This window comes from Columba livia, chromosome 1 (assembly GCF_036013475.1).
Source record: "Columba livia isolate bColLiv1 breed racing homer chromosome 1, bColLiv1.pat.W.v2, whole genome shotgun sequence".
In the NCBI taxonomy this organism is placed as follows: domain Eukaryota; kingdom Metazoa; phylum Chordata; class Aves; order Columbiformes; family Columbidae; genus Columba; species Columba livia.
The window spans coordinates 74,503,976-74,526,253 of NC_088602.1; the positions used below are offsets into that span (position 1 = coordinate 74,503,976).

Consider the following 22,278-nt stretch of genomic DNA (forward strand, 5'->3'; position numbering starts at 1 on the left):
TCCCCTTACAGCTGTGGTGTGGCCCATCTGCAGGTGCCCGTAACACTACCTTCTCTTTAGCTGAGAATACCCTTGTGTCCTTACCTTTCATCCTCTGGGTCCCGATCCTTCTTATGCCATGAATCCAGATGGAGGGTGGGCTGGAGACTTCCCTGCTGTGTTCATTGCAAAGCCCTGGTAAGGAGGAAGTCTGCCTTGGAAAAGGCTGCCAGTAACATGGGAGCATGAGGGCTGGCTGGGAGGTGTTCCAGGTGCTTGTTAGGTGTTGCACAGGAGAGGCTTCCAAGCAGGGAGAGTGTACTAAGGGAAAGCAGTTTGCTGCTGCTGTGCTGCCACTGCTTGCTGCTGTTAGCACCAAGCATGGCTGCTGGCTGCACTGGGGCATGTTTGGCAGCTCAGCTCCCAGCTCTGCTCCTCCCTGCCTCTTTGGCTCAGTCCTCTGCAGTAGGTGCTACCCTTCTTCAGTGCCCATTCTTCTGCACAAGCCAAGTTATTCAGCCCTCTCTCAGCTTGTCACTTCCTCTCACAATCTGCCTTTTAATGCAGCCAGATGGTCTGTACTCGCCCACACTCCACACAGGCACCTTCAGCTCCCTGCGCTTGGATCACGCGCTCATCTGACCTGTCAGTGGTCAGATCTGTAATCAGCCTTTGGAAGACAGTAAATATTAATACATTGTAGAGGCTGGCTGGGGGAAGTAATCTACGAGTGACAGTTGTCTTCAGACATGCACCGAGAGTCCACTTAACAGCCTGGCTTGTGTGGGTCGGGAGGCTCTGACCACATCCTGTGAACTCTCTGCATGGGCAAACTCCTGGTGCTAAAGCTCTGGAGCCTGCTGCTGGGCTTGGGCACCTGACCTGTCCTATACCACTTGATCTGCCGTGCTTAGTGCTGGCACAGTCCGTGACCCTGGACTTCTGTCTAGTGCCATTCAGCCAGCTTCTGACAAAATTTGCACTGACAACTCAGCTGTGTTCATTTAAGATTTGGGTTTATTGGAAACTTTCAGTGCATATACAGGTTTTAAAAATTATCTGATACAACGGATAACAGTAAATTGTCTTCTTTCTGGTGTAACCCAAGTGCTTCATGTACTGCCAAGTGCTTTTGGAGAGAACTTTGCCTGTCTTCTTGTGAGGGGGAAGTGATTCCAGATTCTTGCCTTATGTTGTTGCTAAGACAAGACATACTGTACCTTAATGGCATTACCCTAGCTACACTATGGTGCAGGTTAAGGTTAAACAGTGATAAGAAACTTTCATTTTAATCATGCTAGCTTTAGCTTATGTAAAAATACAGCCTGCCTTTTTTCTTAGATCTTTTTTTTAAAGTGTTGGATCAAGTGAAAAAGCCCAGACAGACTTGCACAATACATCCTTAAATACTACGGTTAAACAGCTTGGAAAATGTTTAAATGATAAGAAAATAGAGGGTTACAAACTTAGAATCACCTCTTGCCACCAAAATCAAAGCTCTACGGTTGTGACCTGGCCAGTGCAGCAAACTGGGCAGTCTCTTCAAAAAGAATCCAGGTTTTAGATTGTCCATATGCGGTACTGTGATCAGGGTCACTAGCAAATATGATCTGCATAAATAGCTCTTTCCTCTCCTCCTCCTATCCAAATTTCCTGGCACAGTTAACTAGAAACTGCTCTCTGGGTGGCCAGGTTCACAGTAGTGGTTAGGAGTCAGGTGACAGTCAGGTCTGTTCACTCTCTCATCAGGCTGTGTCACCCTACAGAGGACTGGCAAGAGAAAAGCACCAGGTAACTGCTTAACAAAATATAGGTGCAGTTCAGTTCTGTGCTGCCTGTGATGGAGGAGGATTCATGGCAGTGCTGCAGCTCTGGAAATGGTCTTGGCCGGAAACATACCCTAGGCTTTGGTTACCTAGGCCTCTCTGCCAGCAGCCAAGACACCCCTACGGAGACTTCACATGAGGAAGGCCTTGTGGGGAATAACCTCCTGAAATGCAAAGTGAGATTGTCAGATAAGTTTCCATACATACTTAGTTTACAACAGCAGTGACCCCAAGGAGCTTCCTTTGGCTGTTAAGACCCTTTGCACTGGACAAGACTTCCCCTTGGATTTGTTTCAGGCAGTAGGAAGATAGCACTGAACAGAATCTGTCTTTTTGTTGCCTTTGACTCTCTTCTGTCATGTTTGGAAGTTGGGGAGAATTTCAGCTACTCTCCTGCGTAGCTGATTTCTCCTTTCTTCTCTCTCTCTTTCCTTTTTCATCAGCAATGGGTACTGCTTCCATGTCTTGAGTGCATTCAGCATGAGTCTCCTTGAAGAAATTGGGGACACAAAGAAAAAAGTGACAACATGAAGATGTTTCTAAAACATAACAGGTAATAAAAAGATTACTCCTATTTGAGGGGAGAACTCCTGTAAAATAGCTGTGGGATTTGCCCTTTCTGCTGCTAGTCAGGGCTGTGATATATTAAACATCTGCACTCAGACCACTCTATTAATATGTCAATCATACCAGGGAAAAATAATACATTGCCCTTCTCCATTCCCCTCCCCCAAGAATTTCACTCCTTTCTCTGACAGGATTCATTACTTGGTTTTTGCTTAGCACTCTGAAGATGAAAGATGTTTCTTGAAGAATAAACAAGGTCTTTGAAAGCAGTTTATTAAGGAAAACGCAGGTTTGCTTGGTCTAGACCAGCCACTTAGGAGCACAGGCAGCTGGGCTCCAGTTCTTACCTGATTTTAACCACCCACTACAGGTGCCTTAGCCTGGGTTCCCATATGGGCAATAGGAAGCGACAGTCCTGTCTAAAGAATAGGTTGCTATGTCAAGGTCTGAACTGAACAGTCAGTGCCATGAGAGGTAATGATGAGTGACAGGTCATTATGCTCCTAATATGAGGTCATACATAGAATGAATCCAGTCTCTTCCTGGGTCTAAATTTTTCCTAGTTCTTGCAGTTTGCTGGCTTGTTGGGTTAAATCATGCACTGTTTTGCTCTTACAGATCAAGCTAGAACATGTTTGCTCTACCACCTAAGAGGAGAATTTAATTTAATTCTTCCTTGAAGGTGCTGCAGATCCTGTTTGGGCCATACACAGGTGCAGCCTATTCGTGACTGCATGCAGCTAACATGCTTTCATTGTGAGACAGGTGAACATGCTTCTGTTTTCTGCTGAACTTTGACAATAGTTTTTTCTTTCTGTTAAAATCAACAGCTAATGCAGTTATGGGATAATGAGTGAACTGGGTGCATCCAGCTCCAGTCACGACTGGTAGAACTGTGTGGCTGACAATGGCATAAACTGAAAGATTCCTTAAGTAGGGTTTCTAGTTGATCAGCTTTGGATTTGTGAACTAAATCATCTGCTGTGGACAAAACAATACAGTGTAATTCCTGCACAACATTTAGCTTGCTATAATTGTACTTAAAGGTTTTCCAAAAGCAGCTTTTAGCAGAAGCTGCATGGCTGCATCGGCTAATCAGCTTAGAAAGTTTCAGTGACTTATCTGCTTTCACTGTATTCTCTTTCAGCAGATTTAAAAGTCCTGTGAAGGGTACCAGTAAATTTCCTCTTCGAGGCTGCATGGAAAATTCTTACCATAAACTTCTGCTAATGTTGTCTGTGTATGTCACAGAAGCAAAATACCAGCAGTAAAGAAACTGTTTCACACATTCTTGGGGAGTAGATAATTGAAAGGTCATAAGTAGTCTCTAAAATAATCTATAGGGTATATTAAATCTAAGTAAAAAGAACTGCTGGCAAGGGAGTACACTTACTTGTTACTGTGTTCAGTAGCAACCTTCAGCTTCTCCCATAAGATACTTCTTTCCTCCATGGTCAGGTCAAACCATGCCCAAAAGTACTTCCTCTTGAGGCAGGCTGAGTGGATGTTACTCACTGTCTCCTCCAAAGTGGAGAGATAATCCTTGTACTAGAGAAGAAGGACAGAGAAAGAGGTGAGAATGGCTTCTTTCTCCCAACCCCCAGCCCAATAAGCAGGAACAGAATGGTGCTGAAGCTGCATCCGTGAAGCATAATGGAGACAGAAGCGGAGGAAAATCAGCAGGGAGCAGGGTGACAGAGTGCAAAGGTGGAGGAGAGTGTCCTGGGTGAAGAAGAATGATGGAGAGTGGAGAGATGAAAGAAGATCTCTTAAGGAAGGAATGATGTTGCTGGGATGGTGACCATGTAACTCAGCAAAGGTTGGGCTGCAGATGTGTGAAGCGGCAGTGTGATGAGGGGAAAGCACGGCAGCAACTGGGTCGCTTGGTATCATTTCTCCACTGTGGTGTGGGAAAACCTTTAGCCAGTTCCTGAAGCCCCGTCTCAGCAACATATGGGAATAGAAGTCCTCAGCCCGAGACGCCTTCTCCATGAGGCTCCCCTGGGTGTCCTGGAGCCAAGTCATCAGGCATTTCCTCTGCAGGCCCAAGCAGTGATGCCTTTGTGCCACCTGAGTAAAGACAGCAGAGACAACAACTAGTTATTCGGATGAGTGACTACATAAGCATAAAGCTACAGAAAACTGGGGCAACAGAAAATGCAGGTGTTTGACAGCTGGAATAACTTACAGGATAGGTTCCCACAAAAAGAGGTCAGCATAAGGAATAAGACCAGTCTCTCTGTCAGGCTGCTGTTGCATTACTTCTAGGGAATATCCTTCTGAATTAGATGCTGAGTTTAACTGATTGTGAGTTGAGCAGAGGCATGGCCTATAACAATCTACTCCAACTCTGTCCATAATGCTGACCAGCAGGGTGGACTTACGGAACAGCTGCTATCCCTCTGCTTCTCCCAGCTGGAAGCCTATGTACATTTGGTCAAATACTTTAAGTAGCTGCAGTTCCAGTGACTTAAATTAAAGCTTGCCAACTTAGCCCTGGGCTCTAGCTAAATCTTCAGGATACCGCTGACTGTTATTAGTCTACCTCTGATAAGACAGGCCAATCCAGTCATATACAGAAATGTTTCATTTATGTGTCAAAGTCTCAGAAACTACCACTTGCTGTTCTGAACTGAGGATATGGCCATGCTCAAACGGAGTGCTGAATTATCACCTGTGGTGTCCCACCTCTACAAGTGGCCAACACTGCACCAGCACCAACTCCAGAGGGAGGGTAAGCCCTAGAGATGGGATGCGGTTAACCACTGTAACAACAGTGGCTTGGCAGTGTCTCACTGATTCACTTTGCTGTGGGGCAAGAGGATTGACAGGCTCATGTCATATAACTTCAATTTATTTTTGGCTGTATCATACTAAACTAACTCCCACTGTCTTATTGGCATGTGGCAGTTAGTACTGCAGACAAGTGGAGGCTAACAAAAGATGACTTCTCATTAGATTGAAATTGGTTCCTTTCTGTGTCCTTTTGGTTCCTGTTTAATCAGGTATAAATGAGGATGCCACCCTTTGTGGTTTTTTTACGACCTTTCATGATTATTGTCAGATGGGCTGATTTTAAAAACCTATTATAATATAGGGCAGGGTGCACAGGGAGAATTTTTGCTTTTCCCATCTGTACCTGGCTTAAGAGCCTATTAAGGTTTCTGCTGAGTGCTGCATCCATTCCTTTTCCCTTCCTCCCATGGCACCAGTCCTTTATCCTCAGCACTTACCACCAGGTTTTCCTTGGCTAGCTCCCTCAGCCTTTTCCATGGTACTATTCCACGCTTTCTGAGCAGGACCTTCTCGTAGTGATTTCTGGCCTTTTTGAGGAGCTGCTGCTCTTTCTCCAGCCTCCTCTGCTTCTCCAGCTCTTTCTACAATACAAAGAGCAGTAGTTCTAATTCACTCTGGTTAAAGAGGATGTGAAGCAATGACAACAGATTGTCATATCTGACCTAGAGGTCCTGACGTGACAGGAAATGGGGATCTATATAATCGTGAGCAGTGCAGACCAGACCTGACCCCATATACTAAAACCTGCGGTAGAAAGCAGAGCAAACCATCTTGAAAATTCTCAGGGAAGATGATGGTATTTCTGGGCATTTCCTTGGGCCATTTATCAACACTTGGCCTTTCCTCAGCACTGCAGTCTGGCGTTACTGTAGCAGACATATAATCTGTGGCTATCAGCAGTGCTGATATAGCGGGAACCTCCTTTTGATGGGCCTTCATCAGTGTGGGGAGGGGTCCTTTGGTGAGCTCGAGGAGAGCAGCTTTCTACCTTTGTAAAACTAGAAATTGAAACCATGTCCAAAAATGATTCTGAGTTTACGCATGGGCCTTACCACTTAATCTAGCACTAAACAGTAGGGAAGTGATGTGGGTATTTTATAACTGTACAATATTACTTTCGACTGAGACTCAGGGATGAAGGTCAAACATCCTAAAACAGTCCAAGTAGAATAGTAGTTGTGGGTCAAATTCCCACAGGGTTTCAAATGTGCTATTTGGGTTATTAGGACAGCTCATTTCCAAGTAAAAATAATGAAGTGGGGCTATTCCTAGGCTAGCTCCAAGGAGATGATGCTTCTGTTCTTCAGGTGGAAAGTTGCCCTCGATATATCTGTCAGGCTTGTTTACTTTTAAATTGTGTATTTGTGACTGGTATCATTGTGTGTGCTGGAGGGGGATACAAGCAGAAGGAGCACTATGAAAGCAGGCTGAACATGCTGCCACTGTGGGGACTTATGTGGCTATACCTCAGCAGTGAATGTCCAGCACCTGCAGCCTTTACTCCTGCTGATGAGACAGAGACAGTATATACTTCACAGTGCATTTCATCCACAGCCCTTTTCCTAACACTGCCAAAAAGGGGGATGGTGGTGGGTCTATATAGCAGGTGCTGTGCTGTAGAACTCTGCTCTACTAGTGAAGACCTTCAGTTCACATTACTCTGGCTGCTGAGTGAGTGCTCGTGGGTAATGGTTCTTCTTCCCTATCTCTGCTAAAGGGGGGGAAACAGGTGAGGTGTTTGATCACCAGCTTCTGCTGCCTTCTCTCCTCCCGTTGTTTTTCCCGCTGAGCTTCCTTCTCCTCGGCCTCCTTCCTTTGTCGTGCTTCCTCTTCAGCCTTCATCTGGGCCTTGAAATGGAGAAAATGGACGAAGGTAAAAATTAATTCGGCACGTGACATTTTCAAAGAATATGGACCTCTAAGCTTTCCCAGTATTCCTCTAGTATTGAACAGCACCTGAAACTTCAGGAGGAAGCAGACTTTGTCACATACTCCACATGATCTGTGCTGATGAATGAACTGCATATGATCCTATATGTATCTTTCTTTGCCCTAAGTTATAGTATTTGCCCACTCTTCCCCTAAAAAATTTAAACCATACACCAAGTTATTTATTGATAACCTTATTGCTGAAGTCAGTTCTGAATCACTGGGCTCTGTTCTGAAGTTTTATTTCTACATGCAAAGCAGCATTACAGGTACCCACACAGTTCTTTCCCCAAACACTGAACATCAAAGAAGTTTTTTTTTTACTTCAGTACTGGTCATACTTGACACAGTATCCTTCTCTGAATGTTTATTTACTCCCCTTGCAAAACCCACTCTGCTCTCATTTCACAGAGCTTTTGCTCTTAATGTATGCGTCAAAGGCCTAAAACCCAAACCATCTATCACACATCATTACTATGACTGTGCTTCTTGATCGGTACAATTGTGGAAACTGCAGCTGAGGAAACCTACCCTGATGCTTGTCTGTCCACTCTATGGTTAAAGTGTCCTCTAAGGCTCATTTCAGCTTCCTGCTTATGTGAGTGTGTCTTGGGGAAGAAAAAAATGCTGGTTGTTGTAGGACCCCAGTTCTGAGCTTTCTTATTGACAGTAAGTTGCATTAGGATGTTTTCAGTAACAGCTTAATGCCCTGAAGCTAAGAAGGCTTCTCTGTTGGATGTGTATCACAGAATTTGTGTACTAACTTTACAAACATTGTCAGTGTCTTCTCTCTTCAGCAGAGATTTGCTAGAAAGAGGCAGGATTTTTACTAGGTTTGACTGCACATCCTCAAGCTGCACCTAACCAGACAGGAAAGGCAGTGGAAGCGAAACTCACCATTGCTGGGTGCAGTCAAGTGGATCTCTGCAGGCACTCCCACCCTTCCCATCCTCAGCAAGGACAAGTTATGGTCATGGGGCAGGTGTGAAAGAAGTGTGGGGGGGTGGTAATGGAGGCTGCTTCTAGAACCGCAACTGCAGCAACATAAAGTGTCTGCTTGTGATATGGCAGGGTTAGTGCTGTCGCTGTATGTAAATGCAGCAATAACTACTTCTTTAGATATGTGCTGGACATCTGCTTTCTCACAAACTATAAAACTCCTGATTTGGATAAAGTGCCTTTGATTGGTCCCTCACTTTCGGGTTAAAAAGAGCATTTCTTGTAACTGGAATGGTGTGAAAGACTTTATTTCATTTTCCATTTCCCTTACCAATTTTTCCTCTTCCCTTCGCTGTTTGGCTTCTTCTAGTTTCCTCCTCCGTTCTGCCCGCTGAGTTGCTCTCTCCTCCATAGCTACAGAAACAGAGGACATAAGGCTTAGTAAAAAATGAGCTATATGATAATGGCAGAAATTTGGTGAATAAGCATGACCACTACACTCTACTGCCAAGCCCCTATTTGACCTAGCAGTGCCAGCACAAAGGGACTTACTTTCTGCTGCCTCTTATGGCTGGCAGTGTCATGGACAAGGAACCCATGAACATTTATGAGATGACTCAGAACTACCTCAGTTAGATTCACTGAACCCTCCTTGATTGACAGTCAGAGCCATGAAGGCTCAGTTATGAAAGGAGCTGTGTTCAGATGTTTCATCCCTGTCTTCCCTGATGGAGTGCTGAGGCTCAGGGCACCTGATTTAGCAGCAATTGCTAAAAGGACTCTGGTAAGCTCCAATTGTTTACTTAAATAGCAGCTTCATGATGGAAAGCATCTCTGCCACAGTGACACACAGGTACTTGGTTCCACTAGTGAGAAACTGCTGCCTAATGCTTCTTTTGGGAGATAAATTGCAATGCAGTGATCTTGCTGGCTATCAGCAAAGGTGTTACAGTGCTGATGTGACTACACAGAAGATGCAGTGGAGCTGAGAACCTGTGCTCCCTTCTTCTGAATTTGCAAATGAAGCACAGACTGGAACAATCAATAACTGGTGAGTATTTAAGTTTTTTGACCACGATAGGTTTCCTCAGATTCCTTTCTCGTCTCAGCTGTCCCAGGATTCTCTGCCAAAGGAAAATCATCCAGTAATAACTTATTCACCAAATTTTTTTGAGATCTTCAAACAAAAGCACTGAGTGCTCTGAAAGTAAGTTTACTGTCTCTAAGGTGTGCAGAGTTCAGGCAAATCAGAGTGAGTGATGGCTTGGACGAGGTAGCATGGGAGCTGAACACAGTTAATGAATGGCAACTATTAACGCCCAGCCATCATGGCCAAAAAGCTCTGGTGATCCCAAAACTGTCAAAAATCACAATGATCATATTCCAGACAACCTTTCATGCAGATTGTAACCACCACCCAGTTGATATGGAAGAACACGACCCAGGGATATAACAGAATCTGATCTTAATTTACTTAATTAAAAGGATGCGCTGCATGTTTAATGTGTATATGCTGTTCTAGTGTGGCCAGAGAAGGGGAGATCCTTCACAGAAAGCAGGGATCTGGAGCTCCTTTACTGATCTAGCTAGGCACTTAATTCCCTTTGAAATCTCACTACCTCTGTCAAAGTTAGATGAAAATGACTGGTCAGTTCAAGTGTGAATGCGCAATGAAGGAAACAAGACTGACAATGAAAAAGCCTGTAGAGCTTCTTTTTTGAGTCTTGTCACAGCAGAAACAATCACAAGTGTTAGGAGTAACCACTACCAGAGCATGGACTTGAGGGGCTGGCAGTGGCTCGGGTTTTACAGATGCCTGACTTGGGCATGAAAACAGCTCACCCTCTCACAGCACTGGTCAGGCTGGGAAAGAGTGCTGAGGTTTGTTTGCATACTGTCATCAACCAGCAAGGCTGAGGTGAAGAAAGAGAGGTTTCCAGACAAGCTGTTGAGTAAAGAGACCTGGAATGGTCTTTGCTATCTAGAACAATACCTTTCAGTATAGGATGAGGTGAGGTCAGCTGGCTGGAGGCCCTCCTGTCTTGCAACACTGCCCTTGTGTTTTCTGGCCCATGAAAAACAGGTGGACTATGAAAGGAGAGAGTAAAGAAATTAATTAATGAGTGTGGTCAAATGATGTCTCAATTCTACCGCCTATGTCTGAGAAACATGGCTTATGGTTTCTATTCTTCATTGTGCTGTATTTCCATTCTGAATCCCTGATACACACTTGAAATGGGATTAGTGATGCACCCTTGCAAAGGAGCTGAATACCCAGGTCTGCTGCACATTCTGAAATACTGAGGATGACACTCTCTCTTTCTTTCCAACTAAACAAATCCCTGCTGCTACTATGTGTGACACTAGTGTTGCTGTTTCTAAGTGGATCCTGTATGGATCACACTGTGTTGAGCCATTGCAAAAAGAGAGAAGGATGGAGAACTGTGGGCAGCCTGATACTACCCTTGAGGCAAAGTCACAGGTGAGAAGAAGAGTAGATAATGCCAGCATGATTGAAGTATGCCTGGCAAATTGTGGCTCAACATGAGTAGGAATGAGACAAGCTGACTAACTGAGCCTGCTTTATCGAGGGTGTATACCTCAAATGGGTTGTATTCTTGCATCTTGATTGTTTTTCCTCCCTGGTTTGTGAAGCAGAGTTGTTAAGCTGCTGGGTTATAGCCGTGGCTTGTGCTGCCTCTTCTTTAGCTCTGCTCAGCCTCTGATTTTCCTGCAGTTCGAGGATCAGCTCTTGCTGTTTCTGAAGCTGCCGCCTCTGTTCCTCAATCAGACGTTGCTGGAAGGCATGACGGTGCTCAAAACAGCTGCCGTAAGCAGGAGCTGTCTTTGGACCAGGTGCCTGAAACTGCTGGGAGAGAGGGGCTGTTCGATTCCTGTACACAGCCTGGTCCTGGGCACTTGGGGCTGCATGTTTTAGCGTAATTTTCCAGGCATGTCTGGGTTTTCTGTATGAATGAGACGTGTGAGCAGCATCCCAACAGGAGCGGCCTTGGGTCTGGCCAGGTTCTTTCTGTATGAGGCAAGTTTCAGTTGGCTAGGGAAAAAAAAAAAAAAATTAGGAAAACCTGGCACTGATTAAAACCAAGCAATCTTCTTCCCTTGCTACACAGTAAATGTTTCTTTAGTGTAAATCTAGTGAAATGCCTGAAAAGTAGGGTAATCTCAGCTATGCAATCTTTATCCAATTCCTAGCCAGGACAGAAGGGCCCTGATATGCACAAAATGGGAGGCTTTGGGAAAGAACTGTTAAGGAGCTGTGTGCCATTTCCCTGGGAGGAATAAATCCTGATTATCACAGCATAGTTTGGGTTGGAAGGGACCTTCAAAGGTCATCTAGTCCAATCTCCCTGCAATGAGAAGCGACATCTTCAACTAGATCGGGCTGCTCAGAGCCTCATCCAGCCTGGCCTGGAATATCATCCACCACCTCTCTGGGCAACCTGTGCCAGTGTTTCACCACCCTTATTGTAAAAAATTTCTTCCTCATGTCTAGCCTGAATTTCCAAGAGCTCTGTTGGGAATGTATCCTGACTATTTTGTTAGGGAACACAGCTCAGGACAGCTGATTTCTCAGGGATTAGCACACTCCCTTTTGGACTGTGTTGTCTCCACTTAGCGCTCAAATGGAGCATAAAGGAAAAAAACGGTTGTTAAAGTGATCTACGTGGTTGATCTACTGGACAGTCCCTTTTCAGATGGAAGAGAAGTCAACAAGGTGCTGTTTTCTCATGCCTCTTCTACAGCTTTAATAAACATCACCATGAAACTGGTGCACAGTGGGGAATGAGGCTGCACCTTTTCTGACACTTGGTGTTTCCCTGAAAAGGCATCAGATGTAAGGTCTGCTTTCTGATTCCTAAGTCAAACCCCAAATTGAGTCCTGTCCTTCCAGCAAAAATTTTACCAGTGCATCCGAAGAAAAATAAGGGCCTACTAGGATGATATAACCACTGTACGAAATCAACTCTTGCTGACGCTTAAGCAAATGAAAAGCTTGACCTGTAGTATGTGTATGTGAGCTCTCATGCTGGGATCTGGACACTGCTGCGGTACAGGTTGCATAGACAGAAAGGAAGGGCAGGCTCTGACCTCACAAATGATAATTTAAGGAAGCAACCTTTGATTCTCCTCTCCTATGCCCCTCTGATGTGCATTATCTTGAAATAGACAGTGACAAGATTTTTTCCCCACACTTAGAAGCCAGAGAGCTGCAGTGGCATGACAAAATCTCGTCATGCCATCAAGCGTTATTCTTTTTCAGTCTAAGCAGGCATCAAAGATGTAACTAATCTCTGAGCAAAAGTGAGCTGGGGGTGGGATGCTCACTGCGATCCACAGTACATGAAGCGTTGTTCTCTGGCAGCACGAGAGATTGTTTTAAAAACTCATTCAATGTTTTTCATGTTTGCCTCTGTTTTTTAAAGCCTTCTCTCCAGAACAGTTGCAGGCAGGTATTTAGGGTCACCCTGGAAAATAAGCCTTCCTCTGGGACAATGTTCTCTTTATTTGAGATTGCACACACAAAGTACTTTGTAAGAGTATTGAGATGCCAGTAGACATAACTATGTGGGAAGGATTTACCTTGTTCTGCTGCAAACCTTGACGATGCTTTACTTCTGCTGTCCCAGGCTTCTTAACTTCCAGTGGCCTGTCCAGACCACCCTTCCCCAGTGACATGGCCTCCAGCAGCTGTGCCATCTTTCTCTTTGTCTCCTCCCTCTGGATCTGCAGCTTTCGCTTTTCTGTCTCTGCTCGGCTCCAGCGCTGCCATGCCAGAAAGCAGCTGCGCAAAAGCCGTCGTTGGTTATGCTCCACAGACAGTTGTTTTTTCCTGAATGAGAAAGCACTTGTGTTATGACAGAAGTGAGGCTTCTGCCCAGGCCTGCCTGCGACAACTGTATCAAGTACAACAGTCCAGGCCATGGCACCAGGCCCCATAACTTCCCAAGTCCTTTTGTCACTTAATTCTGAAGGGCCTCCAAAGCTGTAAAGTGTTTCTCCAAGGAAGAGTGGGAGGGGAGAAGTGTGTCTGTTACTCTGAAGTAAGATTCCCTAGTTCCCATTTTGCAGTTTCCTGTGTCATCCTTGGGCAGCAGGGTAGGTGCAAAAGAGGTATCCTGTTCCCTTGCAAGCTGCAGAGGGGGAAGCAGTGGCTGATACCTGCGAGAGCAAAATTTTCACTGGTTGGCAGGGAATTAATCCAACAGCCTCTTTAACGACAGGCACTGGCCAAAATGGTCTCTGTATACTACTGCTGAAATAGGAAATTACTAATCAGGAATAAATATAGCACCTCATATTCTCTGAGGTCTAGAACAAGCCAGGGTGAGATTTCCAGGAAAGATACCTACAGAGAGAACTAGATGAAGGCTTGTTGGACAACGCTAAAGCTCTGATTTATCTCTGTTCTCCTTTTCATCTGTGCCACACCACTTCTGGCAGACTGCAGGCAATGTAGTAATTTTCTCAAAAAGCTGCTGTTTTCCTCCTGCTGGCTAACTGGCAAGTCCCTTTTACAGTCCCTAATTATTGCACTGCCTGAGTATTGCTGCAGGAGGAGGAATTCAACAGTGTAGGGGCACTACCTGTTTTGATCCTGGAGATGAACTTCCAATTGCTGTGCCTCCTGCTCTATCTTCTGGGCCCAAGTATAGTTTCTCCAGGCTCGTAGGGCCTTCAGTTGGCATTTCCAGTCAGCAAGGGCTCTGGCTTTTTCCATTTTAATTCTGTGGTGCTCCAGAAGGACTTTCAGCCAAGCAGAGAAATGTCGTTGCATGCACTGCATGGGAGAGTTTCAGAAAACCAATGAGCAAGATGTAGCCCATCACACAATTGCTGATCCTCTCCACCTTTCCCCTTATGTGACTTTCATTTTTGAGATTCGTTTTAGAATCTTCAATTTCCACAATTACTTTGAGGGATTAAAAGAAATAAAACAGAGCACGTGCAGGTCTTCTACAAAAAGCAAAAGGGACTAGAAAGATAACATCATGGGGTTCTATGCTTTTGAGTGAAACACAGTTCACCATGTGTAAAGGAATAAAATAGGTGAAAGAACACAGAATTTCTAGAGACAGGAAAGATGTTTCAAAATCTAGAAAATGTCTAAAATGCTACAGGTAAGAACACTTCTGTGGAGAACAGTTCACAAATACCTCCATGGACCACTTGTGGTTGGTTTTTTTTAACTTGGACAAAAATCAAGATGCATCCTAGCATGAATTTATGACATGACCTAAGCTCACCCTTGGGCCAGTAGGAAGCCAAACAATTCCCCTATTGTGTAATTAGACTCACTGCCTCTGGGAGTGATATACATTGTACAGAACAGGAATTTGCTATCTAATCTAACCCATAATTCTAGCCCTGTCAGAGCAGACACTGTTCATTTTGATTCTCCAGGCAGGTCAGCTCACAGGACTCTGCTGTTCCCCTTGTCATAATGCCTTGTTTAAATTGCATTCCTCTCAGTCACTGAAATCTCCAAATGGAGACTTATGAGAAGGATAAAATGTTGATGCATTAGCTATTTCTTTCTGCTTTATGAAAATAATCAGTGTCGCTATTGCTTAGTTCAGCTAAGCCATGGCTTCTCACATTATGCCAGCCCTAAATTGTTCTGTGGCTTTATTCAGGCTTATCTTCATAGCTTAGATTGTGCTGGAGAGAGGTTGTGTGCTGCTATACAGTAGCCAAACTCAAATCTAGCAGGCAGATGAAGTGAACCATGGGGAGAATCACCATAAAAGCCATAGAATTCTTCTATTAAAAAAAATCCAGATATAGGTAAGTAGATATTAATGATGATGACCGTTCTATTAATTAAAAATGTTACCTGATAGATGGCATTCATACCTGCACTTGCGGAAATTTATTTCCTTTGCTGAGACGGCCCATATAAAATTATTCAGTACAAAAAGATTGCTCATTAATTGCAAGTATTTGATACAACCAGGTGTTTAACCCAGAGCTGGTCATGGTATCAGAATAAGGGTAAAAGAAACAGGTTCCTACTAGGAATTATTAAAGTCTATAGATTTGCCTCAAAAGAGCTGTTGCAATATCACAGAATATCCTGCTGCACCCAGTGGGAGTGGATCCCTGAAGAACCTGTTACTGTGAATGTGCTGGCATACTGCAGCTATTGGAGAACCAGCACAAACTTCATCCCAGGCCTTGGCACTTCTCTTTCTACTCTCTGCTCCTGCACCGGGGTCTGCAAAGCAATCTTTAAAGTATCTCCCCATACACACAATAAGGACTTCTCAGGCCTTTTTGTGCCACTTTGCCCTGCTTTTAACTTCTTTCCTCAAGGGAAAACAAATCTTGCTCTGCTGTCTTCTGTGTACAACTGCCAATTTCTCAACTGCAGAAGCCTTTATGTTCACTACTGAGCACTGCACCTTATCCACAATTCTCAGTGAAACCTCCCACTGAGTACACTTAAGGCACAGAAACACTGGGGATGTGGAGGCCCAGGATTTCTTGCTCCTAGTCTTACAAGATACTTTTCCACCCGCTCTTCAACTTGCTTGGTATCAGGAAAAGGATTTGGAAGAAGTAAAAAATTCTGATAACCAGGGCTTTTTACTTAAGTTTTGCAAATGGTAGCTGAGGGCCGGTAGCTCAGCGTCTCAGATAAAGAAGAGTAATGCTCACTCTCTGCTTATTGGTCTGAATCCTGCGCAACAGCTCCTGAGCCTTTTTTTGTTTCTCTTCTCCTTGCTCTTCTTTCTTCAGGACCAAGGGTTGTGATGTAGTAATAGATACCTCCTGCATTGACAGCTTCTGACTTTTTTCTTGTCTCTTCCTTTCCCTGGAAAGCGAACAAACATACAGATCTAATACAATGAGGAAGGTAGTGTAGCACAGATTTCACCCTCCTCCTGGCCAATGCTAAGAGAATCACCTTTACAGCTTAGAAAGCTGCTGATTATTTAACTTAGACTTTTTAGAAAACAGCCTCTGTCACAGTTTGGAGTCCCAGAGATTAAACAGTCTGGAGCATTTCCAAAATACAGCAGGCAGAAGAAAATAGTAAGATTTCAGTAAAGCACTTGCATGAGAAGATTTGGGATTTCAGGGCTGCCTAAGAAATGGCATCCCTACAAGTCACATCTCTGTGACAATCCAAGCTCAGCAGAAGCAAAATTTATGTCTCTACAGAATTCTCAGCCAAGAATGCTCTTAATTCTCTCACAGCACAGGAAGTATCATAAGTGCTAGACTTTCAACAACGACTATTCTAGGCAGGCTAGCGATTAATTCTATTTTTGTGTGTGTGTGTGTGTACTGGCTTTCATGCTGCATTAGATGCTAACAAGGCTGAATGTGGCCACACAGTTGATGAAGCGAATGCATGGTAGTACAAAAATGCTCCTACTGTGTGATTCAGTGTACGTGCTGGTAATGGCTGAGGGGCTAACAGGATCTTCAGTCCATCTTCCCACTAATGATAAACTTTGCCATTGAAGTTGGTAACAAAGGAATAAAAGGTTTTGGGAGAGTCTGTAGACAGAGGAATAGCAGATGTTTCCTTTGGGACCACCAGTTCTCTCACATTTAGCTAAAGGAGCTGAGAACTGTTCTTCATATGGTTCTTTCCAGGCCCCACCCTTCCCTCTTACACTCTCCATGCTTCTGCCATGATGTGCCTCTTCTCAGCCATTTCCTTTCGCAGCTTCACCATTTCCCTCTGGATCTCTTCCTCCTCCTTCTTGGCCTTCAGAGCCTTCCTTCTGTCCTCCTCCTGTGCTTGGAGCTTGGCCTCAGACAGAAGTGATTTCTTCAGGGACTTTTCTTGTCTCTGAAGCTCTAATGCCTTCTGACGCCTCATCCGGTTTTCTTTCACCTGGGCAGGAGGAAATCAGTAAGAGTCAAATCGGTCACCAAAGACTGAAGAATTTGAGGTTCATGATACACTGACAGGGTGGGTCACAGTCCACCTTACAGATGAAGCAAGCAATCTTACCTGTAGATTGTACTGACTGGACTGGTTCTGTTCTCAGACCAGCAAAAAACTCCAGTCATGAGAGTGAGGTTAAACCAGTATTATTTGATGGGAACAAACTCAGAACTGACTGCCATGGTGGCTTTTCCTGTCAGTCTTCAAAAAGAGGGAAAACCTGAAGAGGTGTAGTGAAAGTTAACTCTGCAAGCTACTGTAAATGGCCAATGTGCACGCAGAAACACAGTAACATTTCAGCCATACTGTGGAAGAGTATCCCGGGGTATATGCCTCCAAATCAGAGATTATTGAAGGGTGGGAGAGAATACTGGGGAAGTATCACTGGGCTTTTACTCTCATCCTATAATGATACATCTTATTCCTTTTAACTGCGCAGCCTTGCCTGCTCACCTGCTTATGCCTGAGCTCCATGGTTATTTGAGGATCTACAATTTCTTGGTTTTCTTTGCTGTCTTGAAGTCTAAGTCCTTTCACTATCCCATAGTTCACAACTTCACTCTGCAAAAGATGCTGTAGGTATGCTTGGACAGAAGAACTTTCCAGTTCATGTTCCAGATAGCTGCACAAGTCTGAAATGAGGAATTCAGATTAATTCAGCCTAGTCTGAAATGAATAAATCCCTCTGTCTCAGATCACAGAGCCTAACGTAATTAAAGGGATCACTTTCCCAGACTGTGAATGCATTTCTGATGAAAGCAGACACACTGACTGCACACCATTTATCTCCAGAGTCTTAATCAGTCTCGCATTGAACACGCTAGAGCAGTAACAACATTTTGCCCATTTTTCACTGCCTTGCCTCTGAGCATCTCAAATAGCTGTGTAAATTTGACAGGTGTCATAAATACCCATACATAAAATAAATAAAATTTCTCTTTTACAAAGGGAGACAATGAATGTTTATGAGGTGCATTTGTGCAGCCCTACAGCAAGCTGCTGTAAGAGCTGGGGGATAAAAATCATCACCTCTAATCTTGTTTCTACTGATCCCACTATCTTGGCCTCAAAGCAACTTTTACCTCTCAGTCTGACGAGCCATGAGACATGGCTCCCTTCCCCAGCACATTCTCAGAAAGGAAGCCAGGAACTGCTTTGTTGTGCTCTCACCATCAAAGCGCTCCTCCTTCAGAGGGGCTGCAGAAGGCTTTTCCAGGAGGACAGAGTCAGCTTCCTCTTCCCCATCACTCTTCAGCTCCAGTTGCAGTTTGGACTTCATCCAGTTACTGAGCAGCTCTTGGGCTATCACGAGGAAAGAGACTGATGACCTAACTTGCTTAAAACATATATGGGTAAGCGTAAACTAGCAAGACTCCATCTCTGGAAGAGTCATTTCACATGCTGGGAAGGCTGTCTAAAATGACTGAAAACTCATCTGCAACACAAAACGGAATAAGGCTAATAGTACTGGTTTAATCTTCTTGATCTACAAAAGAACAGGAAGAGAAGGTGGCAAACTTTTTCCCTATCGCATATGTCACAAACAAATTCTTCTTCACTCCATTTCCCTACAAAATTCTGTGGACATTTAGATCACTTGTGTGATTATAGTATCATTTATCAAGATGGAATTCACATGAGGTAATTTATAACTCAGAATTCATAGGTTTTAGGTTTAGGCGCTTAAGTATTTTCCACATGTACAGCCACGTTTGTCACATGTTAAATACAAAAAAGAACCTCTGTTTGGACAAATGTTTGCTTCATATGTACAGGTACCCTTGCAAGTACCACAGCTCCAGGAATAACTGGTAAGTCTAGATTACAAATGTGTCAGGTGGTAAGCCTCACCAGGCACTACCTGTACTCAGAATTAAGACTGCAACTACAGGAATGCACCCATGATGGATCTGATATGCTTCAGTGAGCTCAAATGCTTAATGAACAACTGCATATAAAGTCATCCTGTGGACTTTATTTACATCTCCGCTTTTCTGTAGAAAAACACAGAAAATCCTGTTTCAGACTTCTTACTCAAAAGCCAAGACAGCTAACGTGGCTGCTGCCTCAGCAAACCACCTGGTCTCGCTGCATGGGTGGCCAAGCTGTTCCTGAAGCAGAACGCAGGGCTGTAAACTGCAAGGCATCAGGAGCAGCCCCACGAGAAGCAGAGCCATCTTGAGCTGTCTGTGCGGTGAGGATGGGCAAAGAGCAGGGACCTCAGCAGCCCCTGCAGTGCAAGTCATGCCCTGTAAAGGCACAAAGAAGACACCCAGGAGGGAGCAGCTGCTCCAAATCTCCATTTCTGACACAAAGTGAAGATGCTCCCATTGAGTCCTGGTATTTCTAAGGCAACAAAGCCTTTTTAAAACTTCCTTAAAAAGGAGCAGGTTTTTTTCTGAAGAAAACATGAATCTAATGTTTATTGTCCTTCAAATCACTTTTGTTCTCTTTTATAATCTCTCAGGCCAACTCAGGAACAAGGAAATATATCTGATAACAGAAAGAAGATGATAGAAAAATGGCTTATCACTCAGAGAAGGGTTACTTTTTTGACTGGGAAATGTGAGCTCCTCATAACTGGAGTAAAACAGTTCTGGCACTTTCCAATACCTTTCTTTGCAAAGTGCACTATGTGTACTTAATACCATTAAGTATTCTAATAATGGATTCCAGATAAAAGGTTTTCAGGAACAATCCTGAGGGACTGGTAGCTATAAAAAGGAAAACCCTAGCTGAGAAGGGCAAACCAAAATAATGACACACAAGGAAAGCAAGCAACTTTTCATCATCTGCAAAGACAGCTCCTTTTGAGCCCCTATGCTGTCTAATGCATTCAGACAGTGCACTGTAAGCAGAGAGGTATATTCCCTCCTATCAGCAGAAGCCATGATAATTACAAGTATAAAAGCTGACTTCTTGTATTGAAGTGGATGCTCTTGAGACGTGTCTTCATACCATTCTGTAAGGCACACTTTTGAGTCTTAAAAGAATGGTTAACTCAGTTTTAAAAATCTTGTCTCCTATCAGCTTATTATACTGCAGATGTACTTCAAGCACTTGACAGGAGATAATTTCTCTCTCTTTTCTTTTAAAGTACTGCAGTTTTATTTGCAAATTTCGATAAGCACTTGTGGCTGCAGGCATTACAAAAATAATATTTTATTAGCTAATTAGTGAGGAAAATTTTGCATGGAATCAAAGCAAAGCCACACAATTATTTGTAGATGTGTAAGTTACACAGAGCAACTCTATTTTCACATCTGGCCTGCTATCAAAAATACGTCAGGTAATTTAATCCGGTTTCCTACAGCCCACTAACTTGTATTTGACCATACAATGTGTCTTCAAGAGCAGAATTCATCCTTGTCTTGACCTGTGTCCAGGAGACAGAGTTTATCGGTCTCTTAGGTATGCTCAGTAAGATCTACCTTGAACTCCAGCAATTGATTCTTCTTATGCCTTTCTGTTAGATGAAAGACATCTTACTATCAGCTGTTTCTTTTGGTCTCAAGCTTTGCAAGAGTCTGTTCAGACCAGAACCACAATGCTGGATCAAGAACAGTTCATTTTATGCAGCTTGTGCAAGCAGTATCTCAGCTCACCTTCCTCATAGGCATCATCATGATCTTGCAGCTGTTCCATGGTTTCCAAACGTGTCACAGGACCACAAGGCCCCTGTGGATAACTTGACTTTTCAAGGGAAAAAGCTTCAGAGACAGCATGCTCAGAGGCTTGGTGCACTCTCTTTAAATTAAAGAAAGGAAAACACATTTCTAAGGATTGCTGGATATTCATTTTTAAACTTCCTATACCTGGTATCCAGGTTTCTCCTCCAAAGAAAGCAAACATCAGTGGGAATGTCGCACAAGACAGCATGGCTGTTACAAGGAACAGATTTATTTTGAAACACATTTCTCCAAATGTCTGGGGAAATAGGGCTTAGAAATGATTAAGCAATAAGCATTCATTTGGCAATTAGTGCCAATCATAGTGATTAGAGAACGTGTACGGAGAATGCAAACACTCAGCCCCTGGGGGATGGATGGAGACTTGCTGAGCTCGTCCCCAGCAACCACCAACTATGAAATTTGCTATCAGCATTTTGTCACAACTGGGCTAGCCGCTCTGTCGATAATCTGAGTGATTTTCTGTCCCATATTCTTCTCTGAGGTGTAAATGGTCCTGACATGTCACTGTGTTTTCACATGTAACACCTGTACCCCAGACAGCCCACATTTCTGCAGAGCTTCCTCCCTTTGTGCTAAGACAAGCAGAACAAGCAGCTGCCAGAGGTCAAGAAGACTGCTTGAAGAGGCAGATGCACACTCCTACCTGACATAAGAAGCAGGCGGAGGGTAGGAGCATGAGGTTGCCCAAGGAAGCAAAACAAAGGGAAGTTCACCCTAGAATTAGTTTTCCTTGATCTCAGGTGGTTGTAGACGCAAGAGATGGTGCTTTGGGATAAATCTCTTGTATTCGTGCCCATACATACAACCTGCAGTCCTGCTCAACATTAAGTTTTGCGTGTGACCCGTGAGTTTTATGCATAGCCAACGAGGTACCTTACTGTTAAGTGAGTTACTGTGCAAGTTACTTCACCTTGATCCAGTGTCCCAAGTTATCAGAGTCAAACCTTGTCTGGAGAGAAAAAAAAAAACAAACAACACAACAAAAGGTATTGCAACCACCTGACTTTTTTCTTTTTTTGTTTGGACCAGAGTTTATTGCTTCCAAGCTTAGCGCCATTCACTCGAGCGCAGTGGGGACTGCCCGTCCCCCGGCGAACCCCCCAGCCGCTGCCGCAGCCCTCTCCGACACCTGCGACACCTCTTTCCTGAGCCCGATTCTGCTCCTAAACGCGGCGGGGACCCACGGAGCCCCCTCGGCTGAGCCCATCCTGCCCTTCCCGCCACCGTTAAAGCCGCTGGGGGCGTGGCAACCGCCCGCGGCCCCTCCGCAGAGAAGGCGTGCCCTGATTGGACAGCGCCCCACAGGCCTCCCCCTGGCGCCCCTTTAGCGCTTTCTCCGCGCCGCTCCCCGCCGCCCGTGAGGCCCCGTTACCTTCGGCCGGGCCCCGGCGGTGAGGCGCCGCCAACGGTACAGCTGCGGCTTGTGCTCCGGGAGGGCCATGGCCACGCCGGGCACCCTCGCCAGCCGCCCGCCCCTCTCAGCCTGTCCTACGGCGCACCGCGGCGGAAGCGGCTTCGCCATGGCAACGCCGCTCCCCCCTGGACGGCGGGCGGAAGAGCGAGATCTCCCCGCCGGCGCACGCTGATGATGCCGCGTGAGGGGATTGGGGCGGGGCAGTAGGGA

The 22,278-nt window shown here is 44.7% G+C and overlaps 1 protein-coding gene across 2 annotated transcripts; it reads right to left on the reverse strand.

Moving 5' to 3' along the window:
* Positions 1-978: 978 nt before the first annotated feature.
* On the reverse strand, positions 979-22,199 carry CCDC191 (coiled-coil domain containing 191). 2 transcript variants are annotated; one of them, XM_065062857.1, is made up of 17 exons: positions 22,027-22,199; positions 21,565-21,603; positions 20,568-20,709; positions 18,133-18,264; positions 17,416-17,594; positions 16,685-16,908; positions 15,717-15,873; positions 13,643-13,836; positions 12,639-12,888; positions 10,637-11,091; positions 10,030-10,124; positions 8,368-8,450; positions 6,915-7,016; positions 5,606-5,749; positions 4,290-4,442; positions 3,766-3,920; positions 979-2,294 (listed from the first exon to the last, which is right to left on the reverse strand). In XM_065062857.1, the coding sequence occupies exons 1-17, from the start codon at positions 22,174-22,176 to the stop codon at positions 2,162-2,164; spliced, it is 2,787 nt and encodes a 928-aa protein (XP_064918929.1). In that variant the 5' UTR covers positions 22,177-22,199; the 3' UTR covers positions 979-2,161. The 2 variants fall into 2 exon arrangements, with proteins under 2 accessions (XP_064918929.1, XP_064918939.1); XM_065062867.1 differs by having other exon boundaries at positions 21,528-21,603; positions 22,027-22,122.
* Between the last annotated feature and the right edge of the window lie 79 nt (positions 22,200-22,278).

Excerpts from the sequence above, each read along its gene's own strand:
- CCDC191 (XM_065062857.1), bottom strand. The coding sequence starts at position 22,176 with ATGGCGAAGCCGCTTCCGCCGCGGTGCGCCGTAGGACAGGCTGAGAGG. Across the intron at positions 13,837-15,716 it reads TTCAGACCAATAAGCAGAGA|TGCATGCAACGACATTTCTC; the intron begins GTGAGCATTACT and ends TCTCCCATGCAG. Across the intron at positions 7,017-8,367 it reads GAAGGGAAGAGGAAAAATTG|GCCCAGATGAAGGCTGAAGA; the intron begins GTAAGGGAAATG and ends CTCCATTTCAAG.